Genomic DNA, 19436 nt, shown 5'->3' with positions numbered 1-19436 from the left:
ATATTGTGTGCATTTTGTTAAAATTGCTAATGGTATCCAAAGGCTTTCTGAAATCTGAAAATGAAAAGAACATTTTAGAACACTCACAAAGTGCCCTTTAAATACTTTTAATTTACTAATAAAATTCTTCTATTCAGCAGTCACTCTTTTACAAATACAGCATTAATGAACTTAGGTTAAGGAAGGTATTTAATATAATATAAAAGATACATAGCTGCTTTGCACAAAACAATCCATGTCTAAGGCCTATATGAATTTCAGACCCTGTAATGTTTACTATTTAGTAGGAAAATACTAAAAAATAAATAAATTCTGTGTAAGCAGCAAAATTAATGAGGTCTGGTTTTGTACAAATCTGTTCTTTGTTCTGTGACACACTGGCACCACCATAATATCCCAGTCCTCTATTATGAGCTCCACCTGCTGGAGAAAAGATACCAAGTGCCACACTGAGTCTGAAGCTACACATGTGCTGGCTGCCCAGTCAACATACAAGCATGTGCACCAGATTAGAACACTTATGTTATTGATAAACAGAAGATCCAATGGACAAATTCTGCTGTTCTTTTCCTTCCTTGGGAAGACTAGTGTTGGTATCTCGTCTGTAGTTTGTTTTTTTCCAAAAAATAATTACTCTTCACTACAGCTAAATTAAAGACCGCATATGCTCCACGGTGCATCTTTTTCTACTGTCCAGACAATAGTCCACCCAGCTAGAACTCACTCCATTTTCCTTTGAGTTCAAATTCTCTTCCCTTGGAAATAAGGGTATAGAGAGAAATGGTGCATTTTGAGTCATCTTATATGGAGATGTGACATAACAAGGATCCACATCTAGACCTGAAAGTAAGATGCACTTCTGAAACCTTTAATATAAAGCCATAGCCTTTGAGACATCTACTTCATCTTTTTTACTCTTAACATAAGATTGAGAGATGGACACATAAGGACAGCATAATTCCACAGGCCTTACGCAGTAAATCATACAGTGTAGAGAATTGTCATTGAAATGTGAAGATGGGTATGAATGGGAACATGTAAATGTGGAAGCACCAGAAGGAGCGAATAGCAGAAGAATGCTTTAAGAATGGCATGTAGCAGAGGCACCTAGATTAGCAGGTCATCCAGATACCAGCACATCTACAGGCGACTTCTAAGGACAGGAGGATGGGAGACAAAGGACAGTGAGTAAATCCTGATGACTCACAGAGGTGTGACAGGTTGGAGAGGCAAAAAAACCCACAATCACTGTCAGCTCCTAAAGAGTATAAAGGGGGGGGGGGAGGCAGACCCCAAATCAGCATGGTTGCCAACTGAAGGAGAAAGCAGGAGACATAAGGACTCTACAGCTGGTATCCCCTGTCCTCCTCCATGTCATTGCAAAGAATTCTGGAGAGACTACCCCAGGATACACAAGTCTTGGTGCCCGACTCCCAGAAATACCACCTAGACACACACATCTTGGTGCCTGTGAGTGTTCGGGTACGAGAATGAGAATGTGAGCGAGTGAAATCTTTTGCTTCAGGTCTTTGCTTGTTTTAAAATAAAATCATTTTTTCCATCCTGTAAGAGGGAAAGTCCAACAATAAGGCTCACTTACTTGAGAAACCACACCAAAAAATCAATTAAAAAAAATGTTTTCCATACTGTAAAACAAAGCTTTTAGCTTTACTGGAAAGCTAAAATTGAGACCCAAGGTAAGTACTTTGGGACACTTGGCAGTGTCCTTTATACATAAAACAATTTCATTCTGTTACATTTGATTTATACTTGCATAGGTACACATTTTCATTCACCTGCTCTGCACTGACTAGCTTTTTGAGTTTATAATCAATACACAAATCATATCCTCAAAACTGTTTTTCCACAAAACTAATTAAATGCCTGGCATGTTCCTGTAACTGTGTATGTAAACTCTACCTCCTGTTACTGAAAATACAAATCATTAACTATTTCTTCAATAAATAATATTCAATATTAATAAAATCAAATTTCAAAACAACACAGAGTAAGAGAAGGAAGTCTAAGGGGGCTGAAGTGCTGAGCATTGCCTTGAATTCAAGAATTTTAAAACAAACTAGGTTAGGTCAGGCCTCACCTCCTGGTGACTAAGGTGGAAAGCTTCTTTGCCCCAGTGACGATAAAGCTCCAAGATACCAATCAGATCACCAATTGCAGTGACAATCGGTAAACAAAGAACAGATTGGATCCGAGTCCCTGATTCCAGTCCAGTACCTTTGGGAAATCGCTCATCCTAGAAAATGTAAACACAGTTTGATAAAACGTAAATATCATAACATTAATGTAAAAGATATATTGACACTTTTCTCCCTCTCCTGGCTGACCAAATCAACATGAATTATAATGACATTTACTGAAAAATTCCACTAAAATTGTTTTTCAGCATAATGTACATGCACAAATAAACGTATTGATGCAAAGTTAGAACTGGTTATGGTATTACAACCAATTTTGTGTTTGCTTTTTTTTTTTTTTTAAATACATTTTCTCCAATCTCACAGGCAGCAAAAGCAGCACTTCATTGCTAACGCCAGTCTGGATGATGCAAAAAGAAAACAAAAGGCATCTGTAATTATGAAGCAAACTGCTCAGATTTCAGTGTTACCAAGCAGCCAGAAGCCCTTGCAAGAGGATAAAAATCAAAACCTGAGGCTAAAGCTCTAGTTAATACAGAGTTATAATCTTAACCAACAGCTCCTGAGGAAACTGTGTTGCCAAAAAATTATGCGTGAGAATCTTTGTCTTTTTCTTGTTTATCCATCCTGAGTAAGCCTGTGCAAAAGTTACAAGAACAAACGTTAAAATAATCTATCAGCTGCTCCATAGAAAACATAAATTTTTAACTTCTGATCTAACTGTGGACTGTCCAAGGCTTTACAGCTTCCCTTCCCTACGAATGAAACTTAAGAAGAACCGAGACTACCCATATGCTATTAGTAGTAGTGCAGTAACCCAGCCTATCTAAAGTATGCTAAACCCACTTTGTTGCACACCAGTCCCTCGATACTTTATTCCTACCAGATGATCCCTACAGGCTGCTAAGGAAAGGCAGACATCCTCTTTTCCTCAACACACTGTGAGGGCAGGAATCTCTCCATTCCCAAAAAACCCACCAAGTCATCTGCACCTTAATTGCTAAAACGAGAACCAACATGAATGGCTAGGAAAAACATGACAGCCTCTCTCAAACTCTGAGGAAGGAGTGCGGCAAGCATTCTGCAATCCGAGCCTCCTGCTTTCACTTTTTAATTCTGGTTTGTACAGAAAAGGGCTGGCAAGCCTATGTAAAAGTTCTTCTCTTTTATTGTTGAGGCACTCCTAAAACCACAGGACAAGTGGATTTTCCAGTTCCCTTGCACAGAGAACTACCTGCTACACTGCAGAGCCTCTGCAGAGGCTCACAATTTGAATTCTACAACAGAAGTATGTTAACACATTAGGTTTCTTTATGGCACCACATACTCACGCATGTTAGCATCTGCACTGTGTATGTACAGAGATGTTTAGTGTGTCCATGCAAAAATCACTCAAGAAGAGAAAATTAGTCTCAAGTTCAGTCAACAATATGCTGATACTGTAAACCACCAAAGAGTTCAGAACTGCTCTCCACTGAACCTCCCTGATTTTATCATGAATGTAAAACAGACTCATGCAATCCTTACACGATATTAAAGTGTCACTGGTAATTTCCAATTAAGTCCTATATGTTACTAACTGAAAATCACTAAGATCATACAAAAGCTTTGTAGTCCATGGTGTATAGGAAGTACCAACTGTTACTACATAGAAACTGGGGTCTGTGGGGTTTTTCTTCTAAGTGTGCTCACATTACGTATTTAGTATATTTGTTTATAGCCCATATTTACCCAATAAAGGTCATTATTTTTGAACAAGTACTTTTTAAACTGCACATGACAATGTCCAATTTTGGTCACAACATTCAAAGATTCTTATTCTGAACAGAATTCAAAAAAGAATGTACCAAAAAATCCCCAGAAGACCCCCCAAAACCCAGACAAACAGAGTGCCAGGAAGTCAAATCAGAACTATCAGATCCTTTTACAAAGGACTGGATTTTGATGTCAGTTGTATTAGTCTGTTTTTGATGTAGGTCTACTGAAACTAGTATAAGCACTCTAGCTACATTTACTCTAAGCAGAGATCAAAATCTTGCCTAATAATCAAAATTTTGATTGACATTGTCAGTATGAGGCAAGTGCTGCAAATCTTACATTTGGGACTAGTACACAGAATATTTTAAGACCAGGATAGTAGGAGTTTTGACTATTAGTACTTCTCTTTCTAAGCGGCTGTGGTACCATTAGCACCATTCTCTGACAACAAAAAATGTCTGAATGCAAAAAAAAACTTTTAAGTTTAAAAATGAATTAGACATTCTAAAATTATTCCATCAAGCTAATTCAAACTCAAACTTATTTCCTCAGCAGCAGAGCAGTTGTAAATTTTATTTTTATACATCCAGCTCAATAAATATTTGAGACCAAAATATTCTAAGAACATGTTACATTAATCTCATTAAAAATGTGAAAGTTTTTTACCCCCAGAATATCTTCTACTAACAACGTTTTTCTGGATTTGGCTACATAAGCAGATACTGTAGTGCCAAGTGCAATGGGCCCTGCAGGAATGAGCCGTGGTTGTCCTTCTTTAGCTCCTGGTGGTGTGAATACGCACAGACTCTAGTTGGAAGGAAAAAAAATGCCATTAGAAAGTTTGGCTACATTTACAGAGTTACTGTGCTACATATGCAGTGTAAAAGATTGAATAAAGGAAATAATGCAAGAAATGCAGCTTTTGTACTTATGACAATAAGTAGTTGGATAAACTCTGCTCAACTCCATCAAAATCGTAGGAAATTCCACTCTAAATGCGTTATTGACATAGTGGATAACTTTCCTGCTGAAGTCAGTCATCACTTTTATCAGGGTCAGACTGTGTTTTTCTTGAACACATAATGTATCATATATAGAATCACAGAGGAAAGTATTATCTTGCAAAACAAAGACAGGGATTTTCCCCCCCTACAATGCATTCACTTACTTTAGTACAAAAAGCTCAGAAAGTAGAGATGATGTTTAAACTTCCTTGTTTATCTCACCCCAAGGAAAAGGTTATTTCAAAATTATGTTGCAACTGTTATCTCCTGAAACCCAAGTGATCGTATTAATCCCTTTCACTAGAAGCATGTTACTTGCTGCCTAACCAAAACTCGTATTTTTTCAAAAGTCAGATATAATTACGACAACATTCCCATCATGAAAGTCATCCAGAAACATATCATAATTGGTTTATACAACTAAAGTACCAAACAAATTAACATCTCTGGAATAGATGGGATTGCAAATATTGTATTCCAAAAAGAAAACTAAACACACACATAAAGGCTGAAGCTGTGAGCCAAACACTCTTCAAATCTAGAATTCCATTCGTTTTAGGGTGAATCACATATTTTAAGGACCTATCTTGTGCTGGAAAACAATGTCCCTATCACATTCTCTTTAAAATAATGCTTTTTTTTTTTTTTTTTTTTTTTTTTTTTTTTTTACTTCAGCAAAACAAAGCAGTCTTAAAATAGTCACAAAATAGCTTTAAATAGTCACAAAACTCCAAAGAAAGCTTGTTTGCAAGGGCAGCAGTAGAAATAGTCCATTGTACAAGCAAAAAGTGTCACCTTCTATTTCCTTTATCCATGTCCATCTCCTTACATCCATCAATTTATACAGATACTAATACTGTAGAATCCTAGAGACTCGCAAATCTTTAAAGTGTTTAACATTGTCACACTCACTCAGCTGAGATGAACTATTACCCCTTATACACAAAGGGAAGTTACACACTGAAGAGTAAATGACTTGCTCACTGTCGCACAATGTGTGAGTATGCAGGGATCAAGTGTGCATTTCCAAGACTTCAGCTTAATGTCCTATCCTTCTTATACGTTCCTCATAATCACACAACTAAAGCATGACTTCAGAAATCAACCTTCTATTCGCAAATTGTGTTTTCTTATTTATTGTAGTCAATGATCCAATTTATTTAAATGGCAAAACTACTTAACCATGGGAATATACGGAGAACTTCCATACTCAGTAACTCAACTGGTAAATAACTTCATAATTTCAAATTAAGAAGAGATAGCACATGAAATAAAGGTGAAACATTTCAAGCAAATATCCTGGATAGGAAAACAGAAAATAAGAAATATTTATAAACCATAGGTGGCAGTACCACCAAGAAAATGTATTACTTTCCCAGTAAGACTGACATGTTCTGCCATTCGTTTGTGCTTATTAATTTTACTATCAGACTTCGCTCTCACTAGGACTGTTACAGGGATCAATATCTTGACATTCTACAGAATCACCAGTAATGTAATTAATATTAATTACATTTCATCTATCTGCTATGTGCATCATTCGCAGAGTTTTCTGTAACAGTAGATGAAAGCAGATGGCTGCAAGCATTCTTCTGCTATGAGACATTCCTGTAGCTCAGAATGCAATATTGCCTTGAAAGGCTGATAAAAATGATTTTTTTAAAGAAGATTTCAACATAGGCATAACAGTAAGTACGGAGCTTCACACTGGACTTGTTAAAGTATGGTGTCATTATACATGTACCTAATTCTCTGCAAGAAAAACAACAGAAAATCCTATAAAATAGATGGGTCTGATTTTTTAAAGAAATTAAGTGAATTCTGGGCAGTATGAAAACAAAGTCTTTTCTCTTATTTTCACTCTCCTTTATATATCTTTAGATACTTCTGAGGTCGTCACTACTAACATATCCGAATGCCTCTCAGTCTCTAATTATACATTATCACAGCTCCCTTGTAAGGTGGGCAGTGAGACTATCCTCACTTTATAGGCAGGAATTAGATAAAAAATTGTTTCAATATGGTTATTTTAGCTGAGGCTCCAACTACCATCTGAATGCAAACTCCATAGCTCACTAAAAAAAAAAGTTCAGCAAGATCAAAAAACAATTTTCCACTAAGTTCTTCTTTCACTTACAGTGTGATGAAGATGAACATTAAACTACCTTAAAAATTAAGAGAAACAACCAAATAGTGTTCTGGCTCTGACAAGACATTTCAGTATGCCTTATATTATAGTTCTTATGCAATTGGAAGGCAGGATGCTTTCTTCATGGAATAGCTCTACTGAACACGTATCATATATATCCTTTTATCCTTTTTATGTCTTGCATTACGGTACGAGGACATGAAATCCTGAAGTTTTGCATTCATTCCGATACAAACTTCAGTCTTATTCTCCAGATCTCCACATTCCCATTTACATTCATAACTTCTTTTAAGAGTAGTCTTTAAGGTGCAAGGACACCGGACAAGCCAGAATGCTTATTTCACATACAAATTTAAGAATGTACTAATGTCCTCCACCCTCCATCCCCCTACATATAAAAATATAGATTGGTACGCTGGATCTACCAGAATAAGTCTGTCCAGTTTACCTGATTTAAAAGCTCCATTTATTCTTTCTTTTTTTTGTAACCTAATGAAGTACATCCATGTAATACTTAACTGTTTCAGTTACTTGTCTTGTAAGTGTAAAATTTAAGTTCCATGACATAGCACACAAACAGAATGAAAAAGAACTTTTTACGTAACAGATGTAAGAAAAGCACTTCATGATCCAAAAAAAATTATTTTAATAAAACTCAAGAAACCACAGTTCATGATTTAATCAATATTCTGATAAAAAAATATTTTTAAAAAACAAACACATTCATAAAACCAAAGGGTATATTAGTGCTGAAATACATCTCTTTGTAAGTGTTTGACCTGCTAAACTATATGCTTCTAGAAAAAAGAAAGATTTGCTGTGAAAAAAGTATTTTTATAGTAGGAAGAGCAAAGCTATAATGTGTTCTGTACCAAAAAGGTGGTTCATACTGTGCAGTACTGCATAATGTTGGAGATGAAAAACATAATGCTTAAAGTCTGAATTATGGAGTCTGAGTAGTGGAATGAGTCAAATTAACAGGACACTAGAGACCAAAGCTGATCCCTCCTATACTTTAAAGATTAGCACTTTTATTCACACCATTCTTCTTACTTCTTAAAACATACTTGGTCCTCTATGCCAAGGTAACAATGTGTGACACTCAGCAAAGTAACTATATTATTTAAACTATGTTTATAAAATGTGCTTTCCCACACTGCTCTTCTGAGTCATGCCCATAATTAAATATAAAACAACACACAATATTTTTCCCTTCTCAGAAACAGCATCTCAAAATAAAACAAAACAAATAACCCCCCCCCCCCAAACAAACAGCTACTATCACCAGAAAACAAAAGAACTCACTTCGACCTATGCCCACTCCTCTCCAGCACTCGGCCTTCAATGGATCCTCAATGGCCAATATACCATGTCCTTGTTTACACTACAAAGTTTTGCTAGCAAAAGTTGCTTTGGTCAGCATAGTCTTTCATGTGTCCTTGAGCAAATATGAGTTTGGCTGGTAAACTCCTCCACTGTTACTACTGTGAATTATTGTCATCAATAGGCATTCTTTTATTGACAAAAACATGAGGACACTCTTTTACTTCTAGTGATTAAAAAAAAAAATGTTTTGCAGAAGCAATTCCATTCTGCTTCTTACAGGAAACTGCAAACTCCAATACTAAGGGGTCAGTGATTGAAAAACTCTTCAAAGGCCCTACTACCTGCTAGATTTGCCGCTATTCCTCCTCACTCTCTCTCTGTATGGGTAGAAAAGCACCGTTCTGTGCAAGGACAGAACCAGCTAAACCTGATCAAGCAACCTTTGATCTCCAAGGTAATGGAATCATCGATAATCTTATTCTGACCACCCAGCACTGTTACAGATTTTGTCATAACCATATATAAACTCCAATTAGCCCATAAGCTTGCATCATTACACAATCTTACTTTTTACATACATACATCTAATAAACTTACATAACTGTTAATATGTTCCATATATGATCAATTCAAATTTAAATGAGTCTAAACATTTAATGCCAACTAAAAATGTGTATTTTTTGAGTTCTGTGGGTTTGTTTGCTTTATTCTAAATATGGCTCCTGAATCCTAAAAACCATCAACAGCTTTAAGGGATTCTCTTTAATTACCACCATGACGAGATATCCAAAACTATCAAGTTTTTCATGTCATCTATCCAGCTTATATTGCGTATTTCTCCTTTTTCTTCATAAAGTACTTAAAAAATACTGTACTAATTTGCAGCTCATCTTCTTATCTCTCCTAGCCGTGAAACATTCCAGCATCAATTTATAAATGCACATTCAAATTATCCTGCACCAGCTCAAAAGGTAATTACACAAACTCCCATGCAGATACCAACTACATGGTAGATGGTTTCATAAGTAAATGAAGCAAGGGATATACTGGATCCTTTTGTATTGCTTGTACTTTTCCAGTAGGTTTGAACACTTTATTTCAAAAACAGACATGAAAAAGCTGCATTTTTGATAATGACACTGCAAAGTGACAATGAAAGAAAGAAACCAGGTGATTTTCAACACCAACTTAAAACAATGATATGTTAAAAAAAGAAGAAGAAGAAATAGTTTGGAATATAAAGAAATATATAAAAATCCTGTAATTTCCCAATACAATACTGATAACCCATGATGCAGTAAAGGGAACAGGTTAAGGAGACAGCAGGATGCCTATACACAGCTTATAGTGGCCAAAACCACCCGCAGGGAGAGTAATTCAGTATCAAAAACAGCTGAATATAAATAATGCTTCACTGACATTGCCATACCACTGCCTGTCTACTGGCAGAAGTAAAGCAATAAAGTATCTAGTGTAGACAGAACATTAGATATCTGTACTACTGATGAAGGAGAAGGTAAATAAGATGGGAAAGTCATTTTGGGTTTGATGAACACCAGTAGATAGTGGCTTGGAGAGCCAGTCCCTTAGAAGCTTACAGGCTCTCACTTTCTGACATCCTGCAACCTACCGGACCCTGAAATGTGTTTGCAAGGACGGGGTAACAAATCAAAATAGTGATATTTTGACCTGTTACCCCTTCTTCCAGACAAAAGCTGAATCTGCTTGCACAGATGGGAAAGGGCAAATCCAGAAACCCTGTCATTAGTCTTTTTTCAAGAAGTTCCATGTGGTGATGGACTTCATTTAAATGTACTTGCTCAGCAGAGCACTGAAGTCTGACAGCAGAAGCTTCCCATATATAGTTCAAAATGCAGAGCTCATGAACTCCTTTCCTGCTTTCTGTGACATGACAGATCATTCCAATTGGACACAAAAATCTTTAAGTTAGTGAAACTTGCTAGTTTAAGCTCTTAAAACACTTTGATAAAGTCTTCAATAAAAAATTGCTATCGATGTGGACTGCTGCATGTTAGGCTGTATAAAAAGTGACTATTTTTCTAAGGCAAGTAGCTCAGTTACCATTTGTGACTTCTGCAATTGTTCCATAGCATTAGCTATCACCCATTTCAGCTGGAAATGCAACTTCCTAAGTGAAATTAAATGTGTTTCTAGGTACAGGGTTAAGCAAGAAAAAAAGATAATAAATCACTTAATAATCATACAATTGATGTCCTTCGGGTTTGGGGTTTTAGTTTTGTTTTTCTATCTTTTTTCCTGTCTATTCAAATTGAGTGATCAGCTTAAACTAGTTTTTAGCAGATTTATATTAAATCAAATTTTATCAAGTTTATTCTTAAATATTAAATTCTGATTTGGAATCCACTAATGACTGTTATCATGATCACACAAAGCAAGAGCTGCTTTAAAAAAAAAAGAAAAAAAAAGAAAGAAACAAACAAAAAAATCCAAATGTAACAAAATTCATCCTTTCACACACACTTTAGGTACACATAACCTATTGTAAAGTCTAATGTCTCGTTTAAATACTAATACATTAACAAATCTTCCAATTTACAATAAACAAGGAATGATGTACCCTGTAATTAGTTCTTGAAGGGAATTAACAAGAGCGCATTCTTAATTATCAGTTAAACATAACAAACTTAGCTTTAAGATCCATAGCCAAATTAGTATAAATCAGGTAAGCCACAATACCATGGCTCTTGATGCTCTCCTCTTGGTGCCATGCACTTAGTCTGTAGGAAATACGAAATATGAACTTTTTAAATCTCTTACTGAGGCTGAAAAAACCCTCATTTTTAACAACTAAGAGCACGAACATGTAAAATTACTGATACTCATCTTGTTATGCTGAAGTAATACAGCACTACATTCGAGTGGAAATCTAATGCTTGATAAAGGCAAGAGAGCAAAATTACAGTAAAAGAGAAGATACAGTGTAGTCGCTGAAGTTTTCTAACTTATAGCATCAGCTTCTCCTGACAGAAACTCTTCCAATAATCAGAAGCTACCTGCAGTTTTCAGCTGCTTTCAAGTCTTTGGCTTTTCAGATGAGGTGGTCAACTACAGGCATAACTCATACTATTTTTCTAGCAGCTCTTGAGACATAGCGTGTGGGAATCTGATAAAACACCAAATCCCAGTCCAGAAAGGCTAGGAACCATTCAACTAAGTTTTCCGCATCTAAATTTTCTAGGTTTGAAATGCAAACATGTACTGTTTGCCATTTCACAACTGTGTGTAATTAAAAAAAAAAAAATCTTATAAATACGCAAATACAACTGTAGGTTTTTTTTATACATATCCAAGCTTCTTTCTTTTTCTTTTTCTTCTGCTTCTTCTTCTTCTTCTTTTTTTCTTTTCTTTTTTTTTTTTTTTTTTTGTTTGTTTCGGGGTTTTTTGTTTGTTTGTTTTGTTTTTAAATAAGAGTCTGATTTTATGATTAGAATGAAGGCTGAAGTACAAACATGTTTTGATGGTAAGGTTTACTGGATCCTGCTCCAGTTTAAGCAAGTTTGTATTAAGTGGGCTGTAGGGTATTTGCTCCTCATATGCTTCTCTGTTCAGTAATAGTGGCAGATTTTTACTCTTGGTAAAGGATGTGACAGTGTACCGCTAAAATCACACAGGTGAACAATAAAATTATTTACGGATAATGTATAAAGATCATGTCAGAAGGCCAGTATTTCTGCATGAATTAAACTTAATTACAATAAGCAATGATGACCAACAAAACCAAAAGTGATTTGGAAAGTACCTCCAGGCAAGAAACTTGGATCTGTAGTTTGCCTTGGCTGAAGTAGTAACCCAGTGCTACCAGGGTAAAGTCTTAAGCTATAGCCAACTGTGTCCTGGGTTTAAACCCAAGTGCAACAATCTTGCTATATGAAGCAGACACAGAATAAAGAATTAAAAAAATGTCACCTACCTGAGGATAGCTCAGCTCTCACAGGCAAGGCACTGCAGTGCTTCATTACAGCCACAACTGGAGAGGCTTTCCTAATACCAATCTAAGTCCACTATGGCAAGAGCCCTACCCACTACCGGTATAGAAAAGAGATGATTCTCATCTCCTGTGCGTTATCCAGACATATCTTTCCTCTGCAACTTTATTTTCTTTAGACTAAACAATGCCAGTTCTTTTGTTTCCTGACCAATCTCTCTGCTCTCTTCTGGACTCTCTTCAGCTCCTCCAAACTTCTCTTCGAGCGCAGTGCTTACACTAAACATACTGTTCTACCCAAGGCCTTGCCAGTGTAGAAGGAAATGAGAAATTCACTTTACACGAAGACTAGTTTTCTGCTTCCGCCACATAGCGCAATGACTTTTTTTTGCAACATCAATGATCTTCCTGATTCATATTTACCTCTACCTTCACTATAACCACCAGAAACTTTCTCAAAGATACCAACCCTCCACAGAAAGATATGATGTATGTACACAGCTCTGCACTTGTTCTCGCTGAGTCCAGTTTCTTCAGACCAATTTCATATCTTATGCAAATGTAATATGAATATTCTCTTCTGTCATCCATGACATTAATGAAAATACTAAGTAAAACCAGATCCAGGATAAATCCTTGGGAATTTATCCAACATGTTTTTCCATTCTGATACTGAGCCACAAATAACTAGTCTCTGAGTGATTTTCCAAATAGTTCTGTGCTCTACCTGTAGTATTTTCATCCTGACTGTATTTCATCAGTCTATCTGAATAGCAAATGATAACAGGATCAAAATTTCATTAAAATGTATCTTGATGGTTACTCATTTTCTCTCATTCTGATAATGTGTTAATTCAAAGTTGAACTGAGATATCATAATTCTCTCATTCTCCTTTCCACTCTCTTCCTCCAGGTTAAAGTTCAGATTTTCCCAGATCCAGTTTTCCCGTACCTCACCTATCCTTTACGATTTTTCAGATGGCAGGTCAGAGATCTCTCAGATGTTGTTTAGCTTCACATGGTAAAGACTTGGCCAATTTATAAATATCTAACTTCGGTAAGTACCTTCTTATTTGTTCCTTCCCTATTCAAAGCTGAGGTCTTCTTTTTTGTCTCGGGTATTAATTATGATAGCCACCTGATCACTGTTGATCTTTTTATTGGAGAGAGATGAATAACAGCTTTAAACACTTCCACCTCTCCATCAATAGCTTTCCCTTTCTGGTGAGTATCAATATTCATAGCAAATACGAAAGCAACAGATTTATTCCACTTTATATACAAAAAGAGTACATAAAAGGTAGAATTAATTCAAGGATAAACATCAACATCATCTGAAGTGGCTTACAACTAGAAGTGAGTTCACCTGGCAACATGGTTAAGAGACTTGAATTTCAGAGATGATGCCTACAAGCTGAAAATCAGGCATCTCAGATTGACAAAAAAAAAAAAAAAAAAAAAAAAAAGAGGCAGTTAGCAAATATAAGATGCTTTTTCTTGGTTCTTAATGATTTGAGTCGCTCAAATTCACTAGGTGGCACTGCATATCAAGCTGCAACAATTTCTGTACGACCAGAAATTCTAGAACAGTTTAATTATATACACCCTGAAGCACAAAGTATGTGCACATATTTGTGGTCTCACACAATTATTTCTCACAAAAAAGTTATTGTAAACCCTATCTGAAGCAAGGATGATCTGTTTGTCAATGCAATTTACAGTTTAAGGAAATAAGTAACGCTCACAAGATCTAGTAAAAGCTACTTTAAGTATATGCCTATTAAATTCCAACTCATACATCTTTACGTAGGAATCACAATGTAACCATGTGTGAATTACTTACACAAATAAGGACTTCACAGAAGTATTTGAAAAATCAGTTAATACAGTAATATTACTGTGATAGTAACATATTAGAAACTGTAGCTTTGCTAAGTATTTTAGAAATATTCTCTTGAAAGATGCCAGTTTATGAGCTTAGATCTATGCCAAACCAGCATGGTATTTGGATTGATTAGGATATACACACAATCTAATACTAGGATTTCAGTAAATCCCTTAAGTCATGTTTAAAAATGATATTCAATTAAGGCCATAATATGAGAAGTTTGAACGTATTTTCATCCCCCTAAAGAATAAAACAGAAAACTGAAACGAAACAAATTGGTTTCCTTGAATGTTTAAAAATATTCCTGTTTCATTTGGAAGAGTTTCCAGTTTCCGAGTATATAGTATTTGCAAAATGAATGTTATGTACCTTAAGAATAAAATTATTTTATTTGCATAAACACTAACCCATGAATAAAGATAATTTCTTGGAGTACTTCTGTACTGCACACTGTAAACACAGAGAATTCAAGAATCACATGCAGAAGGGGCACAGTTCTATTCAGACCATTTTACAGGATTAGAAAGCTATACCATTCCCAGGGCATGCGTATTTTGCATCACCTTGTACCAAATGCACAGAATATACAAAAACAGATTCTGACACACAGGGTGACTTTATGGGGAAGCAAGGAGCTGGACATGCAAAGTGTCCTGATCTGCTTGTGGGCAATCATTTAAAAAGTAGAAGCATGGTATCAGAATATCCTTAGCATGGAGTGCAAGGACTGCTAGCACTCCCAAGCAATCTAAACAACTAGAAGGTCACTAAAATACTGAAATTATTCACATTCATTCCAGCACTAATTGCGAGTAATGGTTGCATACGGAGACACACTGTAACCTGTAATTGGTGTGACAGCTTCTGTATCAAGTAAATTCACTCAACCAAGGCTCCTGAAGGCATTCAGTCTGCCCCATCAGCCAGAAATCTTCTTGTCCTTATACTGTTATCCTACTCCAACACAAGTTAAGATGTAGTTTGGGGGATTTCCACAGAGAAAAAACAAAAAAGGCTACGAAGAAACATTATATATGGACCAGTATTTTAACAAACTCATGGAAGTCAAAAGTGGTGTCATTTTCCTTTTGAATCCTACAGTGTGCTCACGCTACTTGCAACAGGACACTTTGTCCCAGTAAATTCAAATGGACTTCTTTCAAACATGAAAAACATTAAAAAAAAAAGAAGAAGAAGAAGAAGAAGGCGGCTCTTATAAAAACCAAAGGACAAGCTAATCCAGAGCTTTTCTTCTCATTAAACAAACATGTTTTCAGTTCTTTAAAGCAAATGTTTTAACAATATTCTAATATCATTTTCAAGGGAAATGTTGTCCATATTAATAATTGAAGAAAGAATTACACTGAACTGTGTAACTGCCCACTTAAAAATTGCAATCATAGAGCAGTTTTCTTCCTTCAGTAAAAATAACAGCACCCAGTATGTAGTAATCTTTTGCAGTTTCTCATTTTGTAAACACACAGAATTTCTATAAAAGGAAGGTCTTTTCTATCCTAAAGAGACACTCATAATTTAATCTAGGCCAAAGATAGTTATGGAAATCTCATATTTTAAAAATGTGCCTTAACTTAGTTTAACTCATATCAAGAAGCTCAGGTTTAGTTTTGTTGCTGTTTTAAACAGGCCCAAGTATACCTATGCATATTTACAGTGGGAGCTATAGCAAAGAAGAGTTGATGCCTCCACTTCCATTCTGATTCTGAGGTCCCTAGGTGTCCCTAGTTACAACACACATTACTGAAGGTTGGAAAACCATCTGTGAGAAAGTATCTACCTATTACCTGTATTCCCCCATTCTTACACAATCCCTTCCTACTACCTAATTCTCACAAAGACAGATGCACATACAGGAAAAGCAGCACTCGGCACAGATTGTTTCTTTGAAAGTATGGTGGAAATAACTTATATTAAGACTAGTTCTGAAACCTGAGGCTGCTGTCTGGATAGATACAGGCAGATTTACGTATCTTTCTAAAGCTAACAAACAAAAAGTAAAATGCTGAATTAAAAAAAAAATGAAGTTGAGAAACTTAAGTCTCAAATTAAGCATCTAAAATCTGATCCACCAAAAAATACAAGCCATTTTTCAACATGTGGCCATAGATGCTCAGCAACTGTTTTCCCTACCTTAATGAATAGGGGTGGTCTTTTTTAAATCACTTTTGAAGCAAAATAATGAACATCAACTTAAAGAATTCACCCCAGTCTGCCACTTATGCTATACAGAATCATTTTTGTTCAATTCATTTAACAAAGATATACTTAATAAAAATATTTCCCTGTCTAACATGCTCTAGGAGACCCTGCTTGAGCAGGGGGGTTGGACTAAATGATCTCCAGAGGTCCCTTCCAACCTTAATGATTCTGTGATACTGCTAGTATTTGCTGGCCACTGGTTAATGTAATTTGGACATGTGATTTAAATTTAATATTCAAGACTCAAAGATATCCAAATTAATTTTCAGTGACAACATCTTGCAAAAGTAGATTAATGCATTACCAGTCAGTTGCACGACAATAAATATGGGTCTGGCCCAAAGCCCACTAACGTGAATGGAAAATCTCATACTAGCTTCAAAGGACTTGGGATCAGTCCATATAATAAGTACATGAAGAACATTCCACTTTGGGAGATGCAGCTACACAGTAGTGGTTAAAAAAAGTCAACATGTGTTCTTAGTTCTTAGTAGGTGGAACTTTCTTAGGGAAGAGTTATAATGGGAAGCAAATGAGTTTAACTGCTCAAAAGACTATTTAAAAACACGCAGAGGAAATAAAGGAAATAAAACAAAACAAAGAAGGTCAGAAACTGCCCAATTCTTCCAGGTATCAAAGCCTGGGAGGAACCCCTTATGTTGCCACGCTAATCTAAAATGCAAAAACTAACCACAGCAAGAATTGTAAACTTTTACAGAGCATTCGCAATAGGGAGAGATGAACTTATTGTTCAGCTGGCATGTGATTACTGCCACCAAAGTTGTGCTGTGCATCCAAACATCTAAACTTCCTGCAAGTCTCTGCCACTTGCAACAGGAGGAATCTCCTCAGGGAATGTCTGCTTCATGTTGCACCCATGGAAGCAAATGCTATAATCTGCTAATGAGAACCCAAACTGGTTCTCACTGGCAAATTGAAGATGAACCAACATGTTATTTAAACTATAATTACTATCCTTAGTGAAAAGTGATTAAAATATCCATAACATTTACATACTTACACAACTCATTTCCAATTGGGACAATTCCTGAATAATAAAATGGTTTATCTTTATAAGAGGAAATATTTATTAAATAATAATAATAAAAAAAAACATACAAAACTTGTATCCATGTCTTAATTTGTGAAAGTTTCTTTATGGGTCGTCTTCTACCTCCTCTGAATTATACACCATCTTTTTTGAACAAGTAAAAACTATTCTCAGGCAGGGCACAAGTCACCTGCTAGTCCACACTTCTTCAACCCTGTGTTTCATTATTTCACAGATAGTTTTTTTTTCCCCCTTTTTCTGAATGCAATTAATTTCACAAAGAGCAGAGGAAATTGGCTAATAGACTATATAAAAATAAGCTATTAAAATTGACCATGTAAAGTAAGGAAACAAAAACAACAAGGAAAACACTTTCGTCTCTAGTCATCTTCAGTTAGAAAAGTTAAACCTGTTTCTTGAACAAATGGAAGACATAAAATTGTGGAAAAATTCTGATTTTTAATTTGATTGAACTCTGATGAAACACAAAATACTCTTTCTTCTTTGTAGGCATTTACAGTGGCTACAAAATCTTGTATGCTGCTATCTGTATAAATTAATCTACATACAAAAAAATTAATGAATTTTAAATGTCATATAATAAAACAGCATGTACACTTCTAGGAATAATGTATTGGATTCATTTTTTTTCCGGACTATAACTTTATACCAGAAATTACCGATTCATTAACTTTAAATGTACCATTTATTTCTTCATGTTAACCAAAAACTATTTCTGAAATCTATGTTATCTCATTATCAAGTTGCAGCAGGCAACCAGATGAAAAGACTCCGTTATGCTGATAGTAAATTTTAATTAAGTTTTCTTTTTGTTAAAAACAATTGCTAATGGGGCCAAATCCAAAGTTAAATTGCTACAGTCAGATAAAGAACAGCACTATAATTACAGAAAACATTTTTGATTACCACTATGTTCAATACACTTCTACTTTACAGAAATAAAAATAATATAATGTTAATATTCGGCACAAGTAGTATTTCCTGCTAAATGAAGTACAAAATTGAATTAAAATATCATTGTAAACTGGGAAAATGCTCTTGTAATTGTAAAGAAAAGCAGCATCTAAATCCAGAATACTTACATTATTGCATTCTCCCAGGAAATATAGTGCAAATCCATCAGCTTTTGTAGCTGCCAAAGCAATAATAAAAGAAAGAATTGTACTCAGAAGGAGAATCGAACTTCTGCAAGTTCTGAGGTGAAACCACAGATTCAATTCCACTTAGGACAAATATCTAAAATTCTAAAAGTGAAAGTCTACTGCTGTGTCCCTTGAAACTTCCCAGACCCTACTAAATTAAAACTACAGGATAATACTTACTTTCTGCATTCTCATGTAATGCATTTTAAAAGCTAATTAGAAATGATATCCTTATACATCTTATATTTATTCATAGGCCTAATGACTATAAACTCAAATTAGTTCATATGACAGCATAGAAATAATATAAGAGCATATATCTACAATATAAGCAGGCAGATAACATTACAATTTCCATGAGTGAAAGAAGTACTATTTATAGAAAGCAAGCTATATTTATCCTTGTCTTAGGACAGAAAAGTATGGGAAAATAAAATGTTGCAAATATTACCATAAAAATGTTTTTCAGAACAAACCAGTTCTATCTTCTGCACCTGCCCCATATTAAAAACATTGACACATCAGAAAGTTGGCACTTCTCAGCGATTTTTGCGAGATTCAGATTGTTTTATGAAACAGAATAAATCTAAGTGCTTTAAACTTTCAAAAATTTAAAGTCAATCAATGAACCTTATCGCTAAAACAAAAACTCTCAAAATCAGAAGAGGATAGCAGGTCAATGGTTTTTACTCTGCTTTACATAATATGCTTGATATTTTAAGTAAATCTTTCAACAGTTAATAAATGTTATAACAAG

At 35.3% G+C, this 19436-nt stretch overlaps 1 protein-coding gene across 1 annotated transcript in view; it reads right to left on the bottom strand.

The window, feature by feature from the left end:
• The window catches only part of PDE10A (phosphodiesterase 10A), a 185762-nt gene that overhangs the window by 43268 nt on the left and 123058 nt on the right, over positions 1-19436 (bottom strand). The window contains exons 5-7 of the mRNA XM_062573701.1: positions 18620-18669; positions 4581-4721; positions 2099-2254 (exon numbers count right to left, since the gene is read on the bottom strand). Of these exons, the coding sequence (XP_062429685.1) occupies positions 2099-2254; positions 4581-4721; positions 18620-18669 (347 nt within the window). The remainder of the gene's footprint in view (positions 1-2098; positions 2255-4580; positions 4722-18619; positions 18670-19436) is intronic.

Source organism: Rhea pennata, chromosome 3 (genome assembly GCF_028389875.1).
Source record: "Rhea pennata isolate bPtePen1 chromosome 3, bPtePen1.pri, whole genome shotgun sequence".
Taxonomy (NCBI): Eukaryota; Metazoa; Chordata; class Aves; order Rheiformes; family Rheidae; genus Rhea; species Rhea pennata.
The sequence above is the reverse complement of the archived record's forward strand: the minus strand, read 5'-3'. Positions and strand labels throughout refer to the sequence as shown.